This window comes from Pseudoliparis swirei, chromosome 16 (assembly GCF_029220125.1).
Source record: "Pseudoliparis swirei isolate HS2019 ecotype Mariana Trench chromosome 16, NWPU_hadal_v1, whole genome shotgun sequence".
Taxonomy (NCBI): Eukaryota; Metazoa; Chordata; class Actinopteri; order Perciformes; family Liparidae; genus Pseudoliparis; species Pseudoliparis swirei.
The window spans coordinates 8,346,219-8,361,468 of NC_079403.1; the positions used below are offsets into that span (position 1 = coordinate 8,346,219).

The window sequence follows — 15,250 nt, forward strand, 5'->3', positions numbered from 1 at the left end:
CAGTCACTGACTTTTACACTGAACTCGGCGCTGTAATTAAATTATTTTTAGTCGAAAGGGGAAAACGGATGAAATAACAAGCCGTTATTAAAGAATATCTTTCTTCTTTACCCTTGATGCAAAGGTGAAGCTCGACGTCCCGCTCTCGGTGTCAAAATGCTAAATCGCAGAGATGATCAAAAGATATTATTGATCATACATGCACCAAGTGACATTTAAGGAGGAGTATATCTGCAGCATGTAAAGGACATCAGTTGATGTATTCTCATTGTACCGCTGACGTTTGCTGTCATTGTCCGACATCTTGGGCCTAATTAATAATATGCTGTGGAGCATGACAAAGTGTTGATTCACATCATTAGATCCCATCTAATCACAGTGGCATCCTCACACATGCTCTCACACGTTGCATGATTACACACACACACACACACACACAGACACACACAGAGACACACACAGAGAGATAAGGTGGCTTGGATCAAATCTGCAGGATTCATCTCCAGAGATCGTCGGAGAGGTGGTCTTTGATTTAGTGAGTTTAGCCAACAACAGGATGCATGGATTTATCTCTCCGGCTGAGAGAAGATGGCAACAGGAGTCATTTATATTCCAGGCGTGACGCCTGCACGCTGCTTTCTGACCCCCTGATCCTCACCATCCTTCTGAGGTCTAGACCAGCCATGGAGTTATGGGCCTGATAGGGACAGTGTTGCGTGGGTTGCCTAGCAACCTGTATCGAGTGAGGCGGGATGCCTGCTGATAGGGAGATCACCAGGGTCCCCGATAAAGTCCTTCCTGCCACGAACGGCTGCTTATCGCGGAGGAAAAATGTCAGCTATTAAATCCCCCCCCCCCCCCCCCCCAAAAACAGAAGGTTAGAGGTGCGGACACGATGTAGGGGCCACACACCATTACGACATTTCAACTGGGCAGATGGGCTTCAAATCTCACATCTTTCTCATGTGTGCTTCTCGCTGTCAGCTATCTAACCATACCCCTCATGTCAAAGTGTTCATAGTTTTCCCATTCTCTTTGTCTGTAGATGGAGTGTTTGGAAGGTGCCAGGAGTTGGCCGCTGCAGACTTGTACACGTACGATGTTTCTTCCTCTGCTCTGCAACGCCTCAGGATCCTCCTCCAGAAGCTGGCTCACAGAGGTACATTCTGTCTTTGTCCGAATCCCCTCCCCCCCCCCCCCCCCCTTGTTCAGCAGCCTTTATCAGTCGTGTCCAGGGCTTACAGCAAATGCTCGTCCACTGCCATGGTGTGACCCGAGCCAAATAAGCCAAGCTGTCTCCTTGGCTGTCACAGTGCGACACAATTGAGCTGGAACAGGGTCATTTGACTCATATCGGGCCATTGTTTCGCCATCATCTCCTCCAAGTCCTGCAGCCAATCTAATGGGCCGGTATGCTGGTGGGACATTTAGAGCTACCGTTGTGGATGAGTAACTGCGAGGTGTGCAGTGTAATCACATTAGGCAGTCTCTTCTACTCAATCAGTGGCAGCAGCTAATGTGTTTGTTATAACAGGTTACGTCTTCAGGGCCACAAAGTGCATTTCAATAAGATATCTTCATAACAGAAGTAACTAAATAGCTCATTATGAATACAGCAGGAATTAAAGGGTTCACATTTCCCAACCTTCGGAGCCGTGCTGCAGTCATGCATCTCCTCACTTCTGTCACGTTGGTGTGGCTGATTTTGTATTCACGTCTTGTCTGTGGTAGACACACAGCAGCTAGAATTGACTGGAGCCTTCAGGCAGTCTGCTGTTATGGATCCATTGCTATAACTACTAAAATAATTGGATTTGGCTTGTTTGTTTCTGACCATAAAATGCCTAGCAATAGCCTGAATGTGTTGTATGTTAGACTTAAATGGTTACTCAACAATTAATCTAATTGCTGATAATTTCCAACAGAGTTTCGTGGGAAAAAATAAGTACTCATGGTGCTAATCATATGTGAAATATAGAGACACATAGAAGTAAGTGTTCGAGAATAAATACATGACTGATGACTTGGTTACTCAGGGTTAAATGTAGCAGTCGCTCCAAGGGAAATACTCTCAACTAATTAAAGTCAACTAAATAAATCCTAACTAAAAGTCCTCGTACTAATTACGTGATTACTTTTATGGAAAACTTTTTAGGATTTTTTAAATTACCATTGGAAATTACAGACCAGTGATAAGGAGCAAATTATGAGAACATTATGTGTGTTTTTTAAAGACGTTTTCTCCACACATTAAGCAGCCTGTAATTACAGTTATATACCACCAGGGGGCAGTAGACGCCTTTAACACAGACCGTGACCACCACCATCAGCCCTCTAAATATAATTGGCTTTTCAGGCCATTCTGAGCTAAATATCTTTTAACAGCCGTGAACCACTGTTGAAAATCATTAAGAGTAAGCAGTTGGCTGGAGAAAATATAAAAAAGGGGGGGGGGGAATGAAGTGATGAATATTAGGCAAGGCGAGACCACACATTTATTCTAATTACTCCTTAGAAATAAACAAATAATAGTGACGAGGATGAGAAGAGATCCGTTGTGTAATTTTTCCCTGCTCCATTCTAAGTGGTGTTAAAATGATTTGGATGCTGTTCTTCATGAATCTGACCTTGTGTTTGTCGACGCCCATTTACAGACGCCGCAGACATGACATCATGACTTTGAATCAGTTCCCCCCCTTTCAGAATCACACCCACAGACACAGAGTATTATCTTTGGATGAATCCACAATGCACTGTTCATACTCGGCGGGACGTTATTCTTATCGGCTCAACGGCTATTGAAGTGTCATCTTTGAGACATTTCTTCTTCTTCTTCTTCTTCTTCTTCTTTCTCTTTTTTCTTTTTAAGCCCAGTCTGAGACCATTCTACTGTAACCTAAATTGAAGAGATGAAGGGGATAAAAAATGTTGAGGAACATCAATGGAATCGATTTACAATCCTCTTTATCTTTCATCAGAGACGTAGAAATCACACAATGTCTGCTCACCGCACAACACCGATGTCATTCAGATCAATAGAAATTGACCCTTGTATAAAAGGGCTTGCGGTGTCTGGCTGTGTCACCATTGGCAGAGCACGATGTCTGCTCTTCCATTTTCATCACAATACCTTTTGAATGCAAGGCCCTGTCACCCAACTGCAAATTACTTTTATATTACACAGCACCTAAAGCCAAGCAGCGTTAGTATTCACGGCGTGCAGCGTGTCGACACATTTCGTAGCCGGGCTGCAGTCACATTGCTGTGCACTCATTATGGCTCTGCTAGATGTGTGTGTGTGTGTGTGTGTGTGTGCAGACTGGGATTGTGTGACGATACACACATAAACTAATCCCGTAATGCACTAATTTGATGTACAACACAAAATGATGGAGCATTTAATTGAAAACACTGCCCCTGAACACCGAATGTCCAATCATAGCATAGCAACCGTATCCAGACAGGGCCGCTCTGTCCGGCTCTGGATTTCACCACTTATTGGAGGGATTGAAGAAAGAGCGACAGTCTGTAGAGTAGGATGGTGGAGGCACGACCCTCCGACTCTCATTGGCTAGCAGTTGTTGCCTTTGTTGGTTGGATTGATCAGGTTTAGACGAGAGGAGTGAGAGGGGTAAGGTAAGAATGCCAGGGTAGACCAATCAGAGGCAGAGTCTGGCCGGGACTTGGATGGTCATGCCATCCCAGGAAAAAGATACTTGCTCCCCGAGCTCCAGAGAGTAGTAACCCAGCTTCAGCATTATTTACAAAGGCTCATGGCATTAGTCATGGACAACATCATTTGGGTTTACAGGTACTGATGCCTGCTCATGACTACAACACCCACCTCCATGACCTAGACTGCGAAATATGTTTCTAATTAGTTGTCAAATTAACTCGTATCAATTAATATTACACACTACGAGCAACAAGTAACATTTCAGTGAGATATGGGAACTTGTTTGTCGACAATGTATCCTGAATACAAATTTAATATCTGAGCATTAGAGGCTTGCTTTAAATGATCTTCCTCGTGATTTATAGATGTCAATGAGTTCCCCCAGTAACTTCAAGATCTCTTTTTATATTAAATCTTATTTTATATGACATCGTATTCCAATACATCTTTTAAAGCAAACGTTTCCTTTTTTTTTACCTTGTATTTTTTAGGTGCCCTGTTTTCCAGTGTCATTTTATTTGATTTTGGGACGTTTACCTTACAACAACAACCCCTCCCAAGCGTGTGCCAGCTAAGTTAATTTACCAAATGAATTGGTTTGAATCTGTATCTCTTTTAAAAGTGTTATAATACGAACAGAAGCCTGCATGCTTTTTCCTATTAAGCGGTCAAACATCAAAGGGTTAGAACGAATAACATTTTAATTAATAATAGTGTTAATTTATCATACAGATTTAGGCAAACCAGCTGAAATACTTCTTGAAATGCTTCTTATAAGTTAGCGAGGATACTGACGTGTTTTCCTGGGGCAAGTAGCGTTAGCCTCCGTCTTTTTGCACATTAGCATGAAAGTGTAGATTTCAGCCACGTAAAGGATTCTTATTTTAAAACTAAATGTTTTAGAGTGAGACTGAAGAACAGAGGATATAAATTCTTCATTTTCTAAAACAATTTCACATCATATTTTTCAGTTCCTGGTCATGGTTTAACGTGTCAAGCTCCACACTCTTACCATCAGAAAGAATCACACCAGAATGTAACACAGGAGCTGATGATGCAACACCTTAAACTGCACTAACCTGCAGTCGATTGACCTCCTGACCCTCTGCTCAGTCGAGGATATTCTGGTAGTACTGACAAGTGAATCGAGATGATGCACTGTGACATTTGCATTATAGCTCCATTGACAGGAGGCATCAGTCAGGGGCAATCAGTGACCATAAACTGACATGATGTCACTCCAGTGCCACTGAAGTCATACTTTCTTCCTGCACCAAAATGTCTTTTTTGACAGAAAATCGACAAAACCTATTGTTGTTCGTCCTCATACTTTGCTCCGTCTGTTCCCTGACAACCTTGCTCGATGGTACTGGAGAGATAAAAAAACAACCTGGCAGACAGATCACACACTAACATGCCATGTTGAAAACTTGAGTTGTTATAGGAAAACAAGAGTGCTTTTATTGAACCGTTCAGTGTGAGTCCATGTCTGTGAAGGTGGCGGGATCATTTCAAAGAAACTTGCTGCGGATTTTTACTCTGGGCAAAAATGATTTCCTTCAAAGGCAAATAATCGTTCACGTCCTCGTAGATGTTCACCTCCCGGTTTGAAGTAATGGCAAATATATAACTCCTCCAGTTTTATTTTAAAGATACAAAATATATATCAGCCTCCATTTTGAGTAAATGTGTACAAAATAATGCATAAGAATATTTGCATTTGAGTAAATAGTGCAGCCATAAATAACTAAGTTATATCCCTCATCATATAGCTTCAGTGAAGAGCTACGAAACAAAGTATGTGTGATGTAAGTATTTCAAGAAGCTTGCATGAATACTCTACTTTATATCTGCATCCCAACTACGTGTTGGCAATATATAACTTAATATTATCAGTAAATGTAATGATACTGGACAAAAAGTATTCACATTCTCTGACATTTTCTTTTGGATAGACACATTCCTATTTATACTAATTATGTAGAACTCGCTTGTAAATTATTCACGCTCTTTTCCATTCATTCCTTTAAAATCAGTTGGTGGACAGAAGTGAAGGAAAGAGGAAAATCTGCATTTCAAAAAAACTGCAGAATAAACTACAAGACGGGTCGACAGGATTCCATCTAATAGGCTTTGAATATTTAGGATATCTCTCTCTCTCTCTCTCTCTCTCTCTCTCTCTCTCTCTCTGTCACACAGAATAGAGAAGGGAGGCCAGCAGAAATATCTGGCTTGTTTGAAAGCTGTTGCGCTAATGGCAAGGCGTTAATTAACCGAGACGGCGTACCATCCTTAACAGGCAAAAACCCAGCATCACTTGCTCTTCCTCTGGACTCACAGACACATTTGCATGACGTTCAGCTCCCTGGTGCCAAGATAATCAGCTGAGCTGTTGATTGAGAGAAACCCAACCGTAAAGGCCCCGCCACTTTTCTTCCTGACTTTTTTTTTCTCACAAAATGGCTTAATCTGATTCTTTTATTTGCGCCAGAATACCTTTTTCCCCCCATCAAGTGTGCCCATCAGACGCACAACAACATGGTATGTATGGAAATGAGCGCATCCCCCAGGAGACAGGAGGGGGATAGAGGTGTCACAGTCAATGAGGCCGGCTTCATCCTGTTGTGGCGCCATCGCACATTCACCATGAACCCATTTAACCAGCTGCAGTTAACCGCAGGTACCATATGGATCCTTTAGGGCTAAAGCCAGGGCTGATTTCCCCCCTCCCCACTGATGATAGCGTAAATGATCATCGCCGCACTATATAACAAGTATACACCACATCGGTTAAGCCATGGGTAGTTAACTGTCATAGGAGTACGGATGGATGGCTCAGCTGTGTTCCAGAACAGCATCGACATACGCTGCTTTGTGCTCCATTCAGCGCTGCCAGGAATGACTGGAGGCATCTGTAGCTGCTCTGCATTGCTCAGATCCTCATCTGGTGCTTATGAATATCTATGAGAATACCCAGAGTCTATGGCTGAGGAACCAGGCTAATGAAGACATTCAGCTGTGTTGATACTTGCATTTATTTTGTATTCTTTAAACCCAATGCTGAATATGTATTGCTATTATACAAGTACACACCATTAAGAGCAGCATTGTTTCTTTGAGATGAGTGTGGTGAAAAGTTAGGCATGCGGCAGCTCGGAATGTGAGCACATAATGACTTATTTCTCATTAAAGACAAAAATGCTTCTGCATTGAAATGAAGTGTTATCAGTGGACATATTGGCTCCTTAAACACAAGTATGATATCTGTGGTATTTCTATGCTCTTTGCCGATGGATTGCGGTGCCTCTTGGCTCATTGGGATTGGAGCCATGTTTTTTGTATCTTTTTTTGCTTGGGTAGCTCCATCTGGTCCTGGCACCAGTGTGCTTTGCCCCTGCCCAGGAGTTATGCATCCCAACTATGTGTTGGCAATTAGCAGAGATGTTGGCAAGCGTCAGGCCGCAGTGTGACATTCTCCCTGGGCTTGTTGACTGGCTGTGGTGTGCGTGTGTCTGTCTGTCAGTGTGTGTGTGTGTGTGTGTGCACATTTCTGTGTGTATACATGTGTCTGTACACGTGTGCATGAGTTTGAATGCGTAGTCACAGCTTACTTTTAGTGTCGTCTTCTGCTCTACCATCCAGATTCATGCTGGCTGTTCTTGTAAAGATGATAAAACTATAAACAATTTCAAAGTATTTTAAAGAGATGATCCATGACATTTCCAAAATGTCTTTAGGAAAGGGGCCCAGAAAGTATGAAACATGCTCAGTCATTTTTCCTCCAATATCATCATGGTCATCCTCAGTTTGACAGGCCCAATTCTCTCACCCATTTATTTTAGGAAAAAAGTTTAGGAGATCTTCTGAGTTTTTTAAAAATTCAATTGTGTAATCCTAATATTAGATGTTTGTCGTCTTTAATCAAAAATGCATCAATGAATATGTTTCTAGGGATGAGAATTGATAAGATTTTAACGATTCCGATACCTTATCGATTCCTGCTTATCGATTCTCTTATCGATTATTTTGGGCAAGGGGTGAAAAAAAGAGCACAAATGGGTTTATTCACATTAATTTTCTTTTATATAATGCTGCACACACACAGTATGTATACATACACATTTACTTTTTTTAAATCACAAAAAACATTTATACGATATTACTCTTGAACTTAAAATAAAACTTACATAACTTAAATAAAATGTATTCTGTTTAATTTAAACATGTTCCTAGAAATTACAGTGCTCCTTCCTTTTTTTTAAAGGGTATATGAACTGAGCTGCCAAAAATGAAACTAGCAGTGGCAAATACCAAGTGTACAACCATCAATTGTATGGATCATCAACAATTCTTGTGCAGAAAAATAAGCATGTCTGCTTTCTCCGGGAGGATACGCAATCTCTCAGGACTTATTGTGTCTCCAGCCGTGGAGAACACTCTCTCAGATGGGGTGGAGGATGCCTGAACACAAAGATATGAGGAGGTGGACAAGACGTGCTCGCTGTAGCCTGTGACCCAGGCAGACCACCAGCCTCTGAACCGGTCTGACTCTGAACCTCATCAGCTAAATGGGATGGCAATGGAGATTATTTATATAGTGAAAGCTGGTTTACACAATGAAACAAATGGCACGAACAAAATCGCTGAATTTGCTGAGCTGACATAAAGCCACATTAAGAGGGGAGGCAAACACGACCTCTGCCTCAATGTAGGGTGACAATGGAAGATTCTGTAGCTAAGCTAGCGTAGCTATATGCTAAGTTTAATAATGGATTAAAAATAGATATGCTCAGTTTAATAATGGGTTAACACGATAACGCGAACGTTTGCTGATAACACACGCCCTCCAATAATTAATACCGTTACGATCAAACATTTCTCAAAACTGGACTTTAAATCCAAACGTGAAGTGATCGATAATGGGACCAATGCCGGAGCTCAAATGTATGCTTCAAACGAAGGGACAGAAGATAACTTGATCGACTCCACACAATAAAGGCAACTTGCTTCACACAGTGAGTGGTTGTGATCACTTTTGAGGAGTTTACCTTGGACAGAAAGAGATGAAGCGCCGACGTTAGCTGAGCTGCTGCATCGAACACATGACACTCCTGTCATTTAATTCCGTGCATGTTCAAATGCTTCTTCATATTAGTTGTATTTCCTCCCTTCGACGAAATAGATTTTTGACACACGTTACAAGTGGCGTCGTTGTCATTTTGTCTTGTGAAATAGAGCCAAACTTTAGAGCGCTTCTGCCTCGTTGCCATGTTTGCTGCAGTCTGAAGAAACTAAAAAAGTTCGCGCATGCGCAAATCCACAGAGGACCGTTAGCAGAACCGTTAAAGAATTTGGCTAACGATCCCAAACAATCGGTTCACTGGGAACCGGTTCTAAAACAGAACCGGTTCTCGATGCCCATCCCTATATGTTTCTTCGTTTGATCTGGAGGTACCTACATAACTGTGAATGTTTCACGGTTATATTGAGTTGAGAGGCTTATTTAGATAAGGAGTTTGAGGTGAAGTTCAATCTTTGCTTCCAGGTTTGACATGGCAGGACGACCTCACCCAGCAGGTCATCTCCAGAGAGCTTTCCAAACTGAGGACCATTCCTCTCCGCCACCAGTCCTCAGCTCCGAGACCCCTGACCGCCTACAGCAGCTCCAGAGACGGGAAACTGAGCAGAAACCTTCAACAGTACCTGACAGGCCTGGGCCTCCTGCCGCAGTCTGAGGTTGATGGAAAACCAGGAATTCAACAACTGGGAGCCAACGTTCAGGTAAGAGTCATACACACTGTAATATTGGAGTGGATTGCCCTCTGAGGCAAATTTGTAATTTGTGAAATTGAGCTATATAAAATAAACTGAATTGAATTGAAATGGACAGACGTGACAAGTGCACAAAATCATGCAGGTTAACACAAGAAGAGGGGAAGTTTAGAAATTCCTTTAAAAGATTTAAGATGTTAATGTTTTAATGTAACTAGTAATATTGCATTTAGGTCAGACGGGACAGAGTAAACACACAAACACGTTTTCCTCAACTGAAGTATGGAGGGCCTCTTCCTATTGCTTTTGAAAAAAGAGTCATTATGTCTTTGGCTAAGGTCGCCCTCTTGTCCCCGCACCGCTTTTGTTTCTCGCTCTCTGTCTCCTCCTCCCTCTCCCACTGAGCAGAGACCTTTTTACACAAAGATCTTCCATCACCTCTTTACATTATTCAATCCTCATATTTAGGGTGGAACCCCGGCTTTGTGTGAAATGTGCTCTGCATCCTTCAGCTTCCTGCTGCTGTGTCAGTGCAGTCATAATGCAAAGTTGAAGAGTTCAGGACCTTCCTTATTGATGAGGCGAGGTCCTTTGTTGGGTAGTGTGATGGAAAAATGCAAACATGGTTAGCGTGAATGGCAGAGCACCCCCGTCTCGCGGTGCTAATGCCATTATGGCCTCTCAGTACGCCGGGCTTGGAAAGACTGACATTTTCTCTATATACATTTGAAGGACAGAAAATGGCACAGGGGGAGATAGCTAGTATTAGTGCTGCTGCGACATGGATGATAATACTGCTCAGTGGATTGGATATATTGTGTGCTGAATTGAAGCGTGGGTCCTTATGATTCAGACACACATAATGATTTCTCTATTTCACAAAGAGAAGAACAGAATCACACATTAAGGTGCCAGTACTAACTGGCCTCTAGATGCCTGTGTACCATTGCATTGTGTTCATCATGCAATGCATCATGTGTCAAATATAAACTGGTTTCGCTAAATCTGAAATCAGATGCCTCATAGTTTTTTTTCTTTTTAGATAAGGGATGGCTGCTACTTCTTTGACAGAAGGGATATACTTTTAAAGTTTGTTGTGGAAAAGCATGAAATTACTCTTTGAGTGACACTATCTCATCTAGGATTTCCATAATGCAATTTCCAAGGGCAGTTGTCTTTGATCTATCCCTATTCATATCCTGTCTTGTCTCGCTGAGCCCAGGTTGCTTCTTTTTCTTCTTCTTCTCAAGTCTGTCACAACAATGCTGACCTAGCGCAACCCATCCAATGTTGACATGGGGGAGGGTGTAGGAGGGGGGGGGGGCTGTTGAAGATTCATCATATGAATGTTGTCACTTTAGCATTATAGAAGTGAACAAGACACAACTTAGTCACAGTAGCAACCTTTATGTGGCTGTACTTGGACAAATGCAAACTTTAGCATGCTAACACGTTGACAATGTCAATGCTAGCTTGCTCATGTTTAGCCAGTGTCGTGTTTACCATGTGCACCATCTTAGTTTAGCCTGTTAGCATGCTAATTAGCCCCAAACTCAAAGTGAAGCTGAGGATGATGGGGATGTCAGTGTTTCTACAGATATTTGCTGTAGTTTGGTGTCATGAACACAACTCGACCGACGGAGGTATATAGACATTGGGACATAAAATAAAAAGGTTATTACAATTCATGAAAGCCTTATTGTAGAGATATTTCTAATTCACCACAAATATAAAGCCCATAGCCATTTCACAAGCTCAGGGAGAATGTCACACTGCGGCCTGACAGCTTGCCAACGTCTCTGTTAATTGCCAACAGAAAGTTGGGATGCAGAACTCCTGGGGGTCACTGAAGTCATTAAGATGCATCCTCTGAATGTTCGAACAACATTTAATGGCAATCCATCAAATCGTTGTGGAGAAATTTTAGTCTAGACTAAAGTGGTAGACCAATTGTCAGACCATCAGTCATCCCCAGAGCCACACCGCGAGCATGGCAAATTTACGTTTGACATATTTACAATGCTCTGAATGTGCTAAGTGGCATTTTGTGTTGTAGAAGGAGGACATCAACTCTGAAGGTCACTTCGAGCCCAGCCGGTTAAAACCCCAGCAGGGCTGGAAGGAGACAACTATCTACAGCCATCAGAAAGGAGATGGCCAACCTCCAGTCACCAAAGTCTTCACCCAGAGCGGAGAGGGCAGGCACCCCAAGCTCAGTACAACCTACTCCAACCGGGACCCAGGAGGTAGCAAACTGCTCAAAAGCCATCTGGAGCAGCTTCTTGCCGATGTACCGAGCACTCAACAGGGCGCCGCGGGTGTCAAGTCTGCATGGCCCAAAGAAAAGCTCCACTACCTCAGCTACATCCGGCCAGCTCCAAATAACAATGCAGAGCCGCAGTCTCACGTAGCTTTTAGCTCCAAAACCCAAAAGCCTAATCTAGACAGACTCATGCTCAAGACTGGCTCCAACCGACTGACCGACAAAGAGCCTCTTAATATCATGGATGGTAAGAGGGGCGTTTTTCACACTTTGGCTTTTATATTTTTTTGTTTTGTTTGTTTTTGGTTTGCTTTGTCTTTCAAATGTACATTTCTCATTCTTCCTTTTTATTCTGTCCAGAGCGATTCATCCAGAATATGGTGAACCAGCTGGGAAGGCACAGCATCAACATGGAGGCTTTGATGGGCAAAGACCTGGACCAGCTGGCTGGGGTCATCACAGGGGCTCTGCAGGAGGTGCATGAGGAGAGGCCTGTGGTTGGGTCCAAGCCAGGACCAGGAGCCGCCGACTCCAGGGGGGGCATGGAGCGTGACAGGGAGCCACTGGCAGTCGTGCAACCGAATCAAGACAAGGTTCTGAAATCAGACAAAGGGCAGGATCTAAACCAGGAAGACACACTGCGCATGAAACAGCACGGTGAGGGTTTCTTCTGCTGAGAAAGAGAATAAAAGCTGGCAACACTTGGAGCACCAGTGTGTTTATTTTCTGCAATAGATAATAAGAGTATTCGGCATTCTAAGTTGCTAAACACGTTCATCATGCTTTGTTTGTATAATCCTCATGGAAACTGCCGCCAAATGTATTTTTGATAACAGTTTTTTTTGGTGCTAAATACAAAAGAGAACTTCTTTCACACAATCTGCTCTCATAAATTGTGTTTTGTTTCCAGGCCAACAAATAGACGGTGCAGACAAAGAGCCCGTTGACAAGGTGAATTTAAAATGACTCTGCTCAACCAACAAATTGTTTTCTCAGGGGCCGATACATGTCCAGACTTACACTTTATTCACTTTTGAATGTGTCTTCAAATGATGATGATTGGAAAGTTGTGCAGACTAGCGTTCACTGTTAAATTATTAGAACTGGAAAGCAACTGGAGGATCTTATATAATTCCTTGAGTGTTTTCTATTCTCAAATATCTGTATTTAATGGAGCTTCAAAAGCGATAATATTGAAAGTATTTTTGCATGAATTGTTGTTACACTTTTAGTACAGTAGGTAAATAGAGTCACACTTTTCCAATTTGTAATGAAATATGATGTCATTAGACCTTGCACTATCACTCAGCCATGGAAATGTGAGTGAATGCAACACAAATGTCTATTTAATAATTACCATATCTAAGAGAATACAAGTCTATATTCAAGATAATACTTAATTTATCCTCAGAACTTTAAAAACGTTCTTTTAAAAACAATTATAAATGCCTTCCTTTTCCAAAAGAGAAATCTTCTTTGATTTAACACAGCATGCAGCCTTCTTCTCCAAGCTGCTGGACTACCTCAACCTGAAGACCTTTGGTGACGCTCCACAGGTCAACATTGGGCCTCCAGCTCCCATTCGGAAAATGGCCGGACTGGAGAATGTCCAAAGCCGGACGACGCAGGGCCAAGTGCCCGTACCCCAGCGCTGGGAGGCGAAGACATTGCCTGCGAAGGAAGGCTCCATCCTGCGTTTGACCGGTGGTCCAGATGGGCCTGGCGCTCAGGTGGACTCAGAGATCCAGAGGTGGATGCAGGGGAATCAGGACCCGGCGGGGGAAAAGCAAGAGGAAGAGTCTCAGAAGAAGGACATGAGAATCAAAACCCAGCTGGTCCACGTGGGGGTGAAGGAGTTCTCCAGCAGAGGAAAGGACAGACACTTCGGCTACATCATCACCGGCTCAGAGTGAGTATGAGTCTCATATAGTGTGTTATGGATATTACAATGATTCAGGTTATATACATTGTGAAGTAAAGGACAATAATATGTACTTGTTACAGTTAATAATGCAAACTCTGTCAACAGATTGATCGAAAGTTTGGTAATAACCTCTTTCTTGAAAAATCACATGCCAAAAGCATGACTGACAAACCGAGTGAAGCTACTCTCTCGTTCATGTTTCTTTTTCATTTTTATATACTTTTATTACCTTCGCATTGAAAATGCGGAAGGTTATGTTTTGATCGCCGTGTATTTATATATTTATTTATTTATTTGTATGCGTGTTATTCGCATAACAAAAAAAGTTTTAAACCGAATCGCATGCAATTTGGTTCGATCATTGGTTATTATCCGGGGACCATTTGATTAGATTTTGGGATTGATTGGGTCAAAGGTCAAAGTCAAGGTTATGGAAAGGTCAACATCTTCTTTTTACCATAGCACGGTCAATTTTTATCCAATTGGCATGCAACTAATGCCAAAATGTTCATAATTCAATGCCCAATCTTGTGATATGCGAAGGTATGCGCTCTACCGAGTGCCCATTCTAGTTTAAAAAGTAAAGACGAGGACAGAACATCAATTCAACTTTTCTATATTGCCACAGGGACATTTCGGGCACCCTGGAACGTTAGCGTGGCAATATTAAAAAGTTAAATCGGTGTTCTGTACTCGTCTTTTCTTTTATATTATGCACATTAAGGATCCAGCTCCCTATCTTCAATGTCAAATCGTGAGTTGAGCGCAATGTGTCTTCATTTTAATATAGCTATTATAGCTAGCAATAAACTCATGAATCATTATAACCACTACATTAATATATATATATATATATATATATATATATATACAATATAGTTTTATTCATATATATATATTTTTTAAATATATTTTAAGTTTTTTCTTCTTTTTGATACAAATGCATCTAGATATACCTACATTCACACATATAGATGTACTAAAATGGTTGTTAATTAATCCAACTAAAGATAACTAAACAAACTGACTAGTGGGGGGGAATAAAGTGGAAAATAAAATAATAAAAAATGGATGTGTGTGTCTGCTTCTCCGCTAAGATGTGTACACTGAGTATGTCTATTAACTCTGGTTCTTAAGTTAAGTTATTATCAGCTGTCTTGATGTTCACACATCATATTTCATTGTTCCACTCTCCAGTTTTCAGCCGTACTGTTGAACCAGACTCATTAAATGTCTTTTTCAGTTATGTAAAACTGCCTGTAAGAGACACAGTTTCTGTCTGAAACCACCCACATATTCACGTCTTTATGAAATACTCCTGGTTGTGCTGCACCTGATTACAATAGCAGGGATGATAAATCCCTCGGCGTGTGGGTATTACTCTGTCACATTACAGCTGTAATGATGATACTTTGTCGAGAAGCGAAGCCGAGTTCTCTCCCTCTCCTTCGCTCTCACCTCTCAGGCAGCTCAGGCTCAGCAAAGATAAGTTCCTATCGACTGTGCCTTCGCCCCTGGTCCTCTCTCTCAAATCCCTTCACGGTGTTCTCAAGTCAGTGTGTTGTCCTTCACCTGTTCAACGCACGTCGCCTCATAAAGGTGCGACGGCGCACAA

The 15,250-nt window shown here is 42.0% G+C and overlaps 1 protein-coding gene across 1 annotated transcript in view; it reads left to right on the plus strand.

The window, feature by feature from the left end:
- The window catches only part of ptprn2 (protein tyrosine phosphatase receptor type N2), a 124,352-nt gene that overhangs the window by 21,177 nt on the left and 87,925 nt on the right, over positions 1-15,250 (plus strand). Inside the window, exons 3-8 of the mRNA XM_056434407.1 lie at positions 1,046-1,159; positions 9,222-9,457; positions 11,505-11,958; positions 12,072-12,368; positions 12,622-12,662; positions 13,202-13,620. Coding sequence (XP_056290382.1) covers positions 1,046-1,159; positions 9,222-9,457; positions 11,505-11,958; positions 12,072-12,368; positions 12,622-12,662; positions 13,202-13,620 — 1,561 coding nt within the window. The remainder of the gene's footprint in view (positions 1-1,045; positions 1,160-9,221; positions 9,458-11,504; positions 11,959-12,071; positions 12,369-12,621; positions 12,663-13,201; positions 13,621-15,250) is intronic.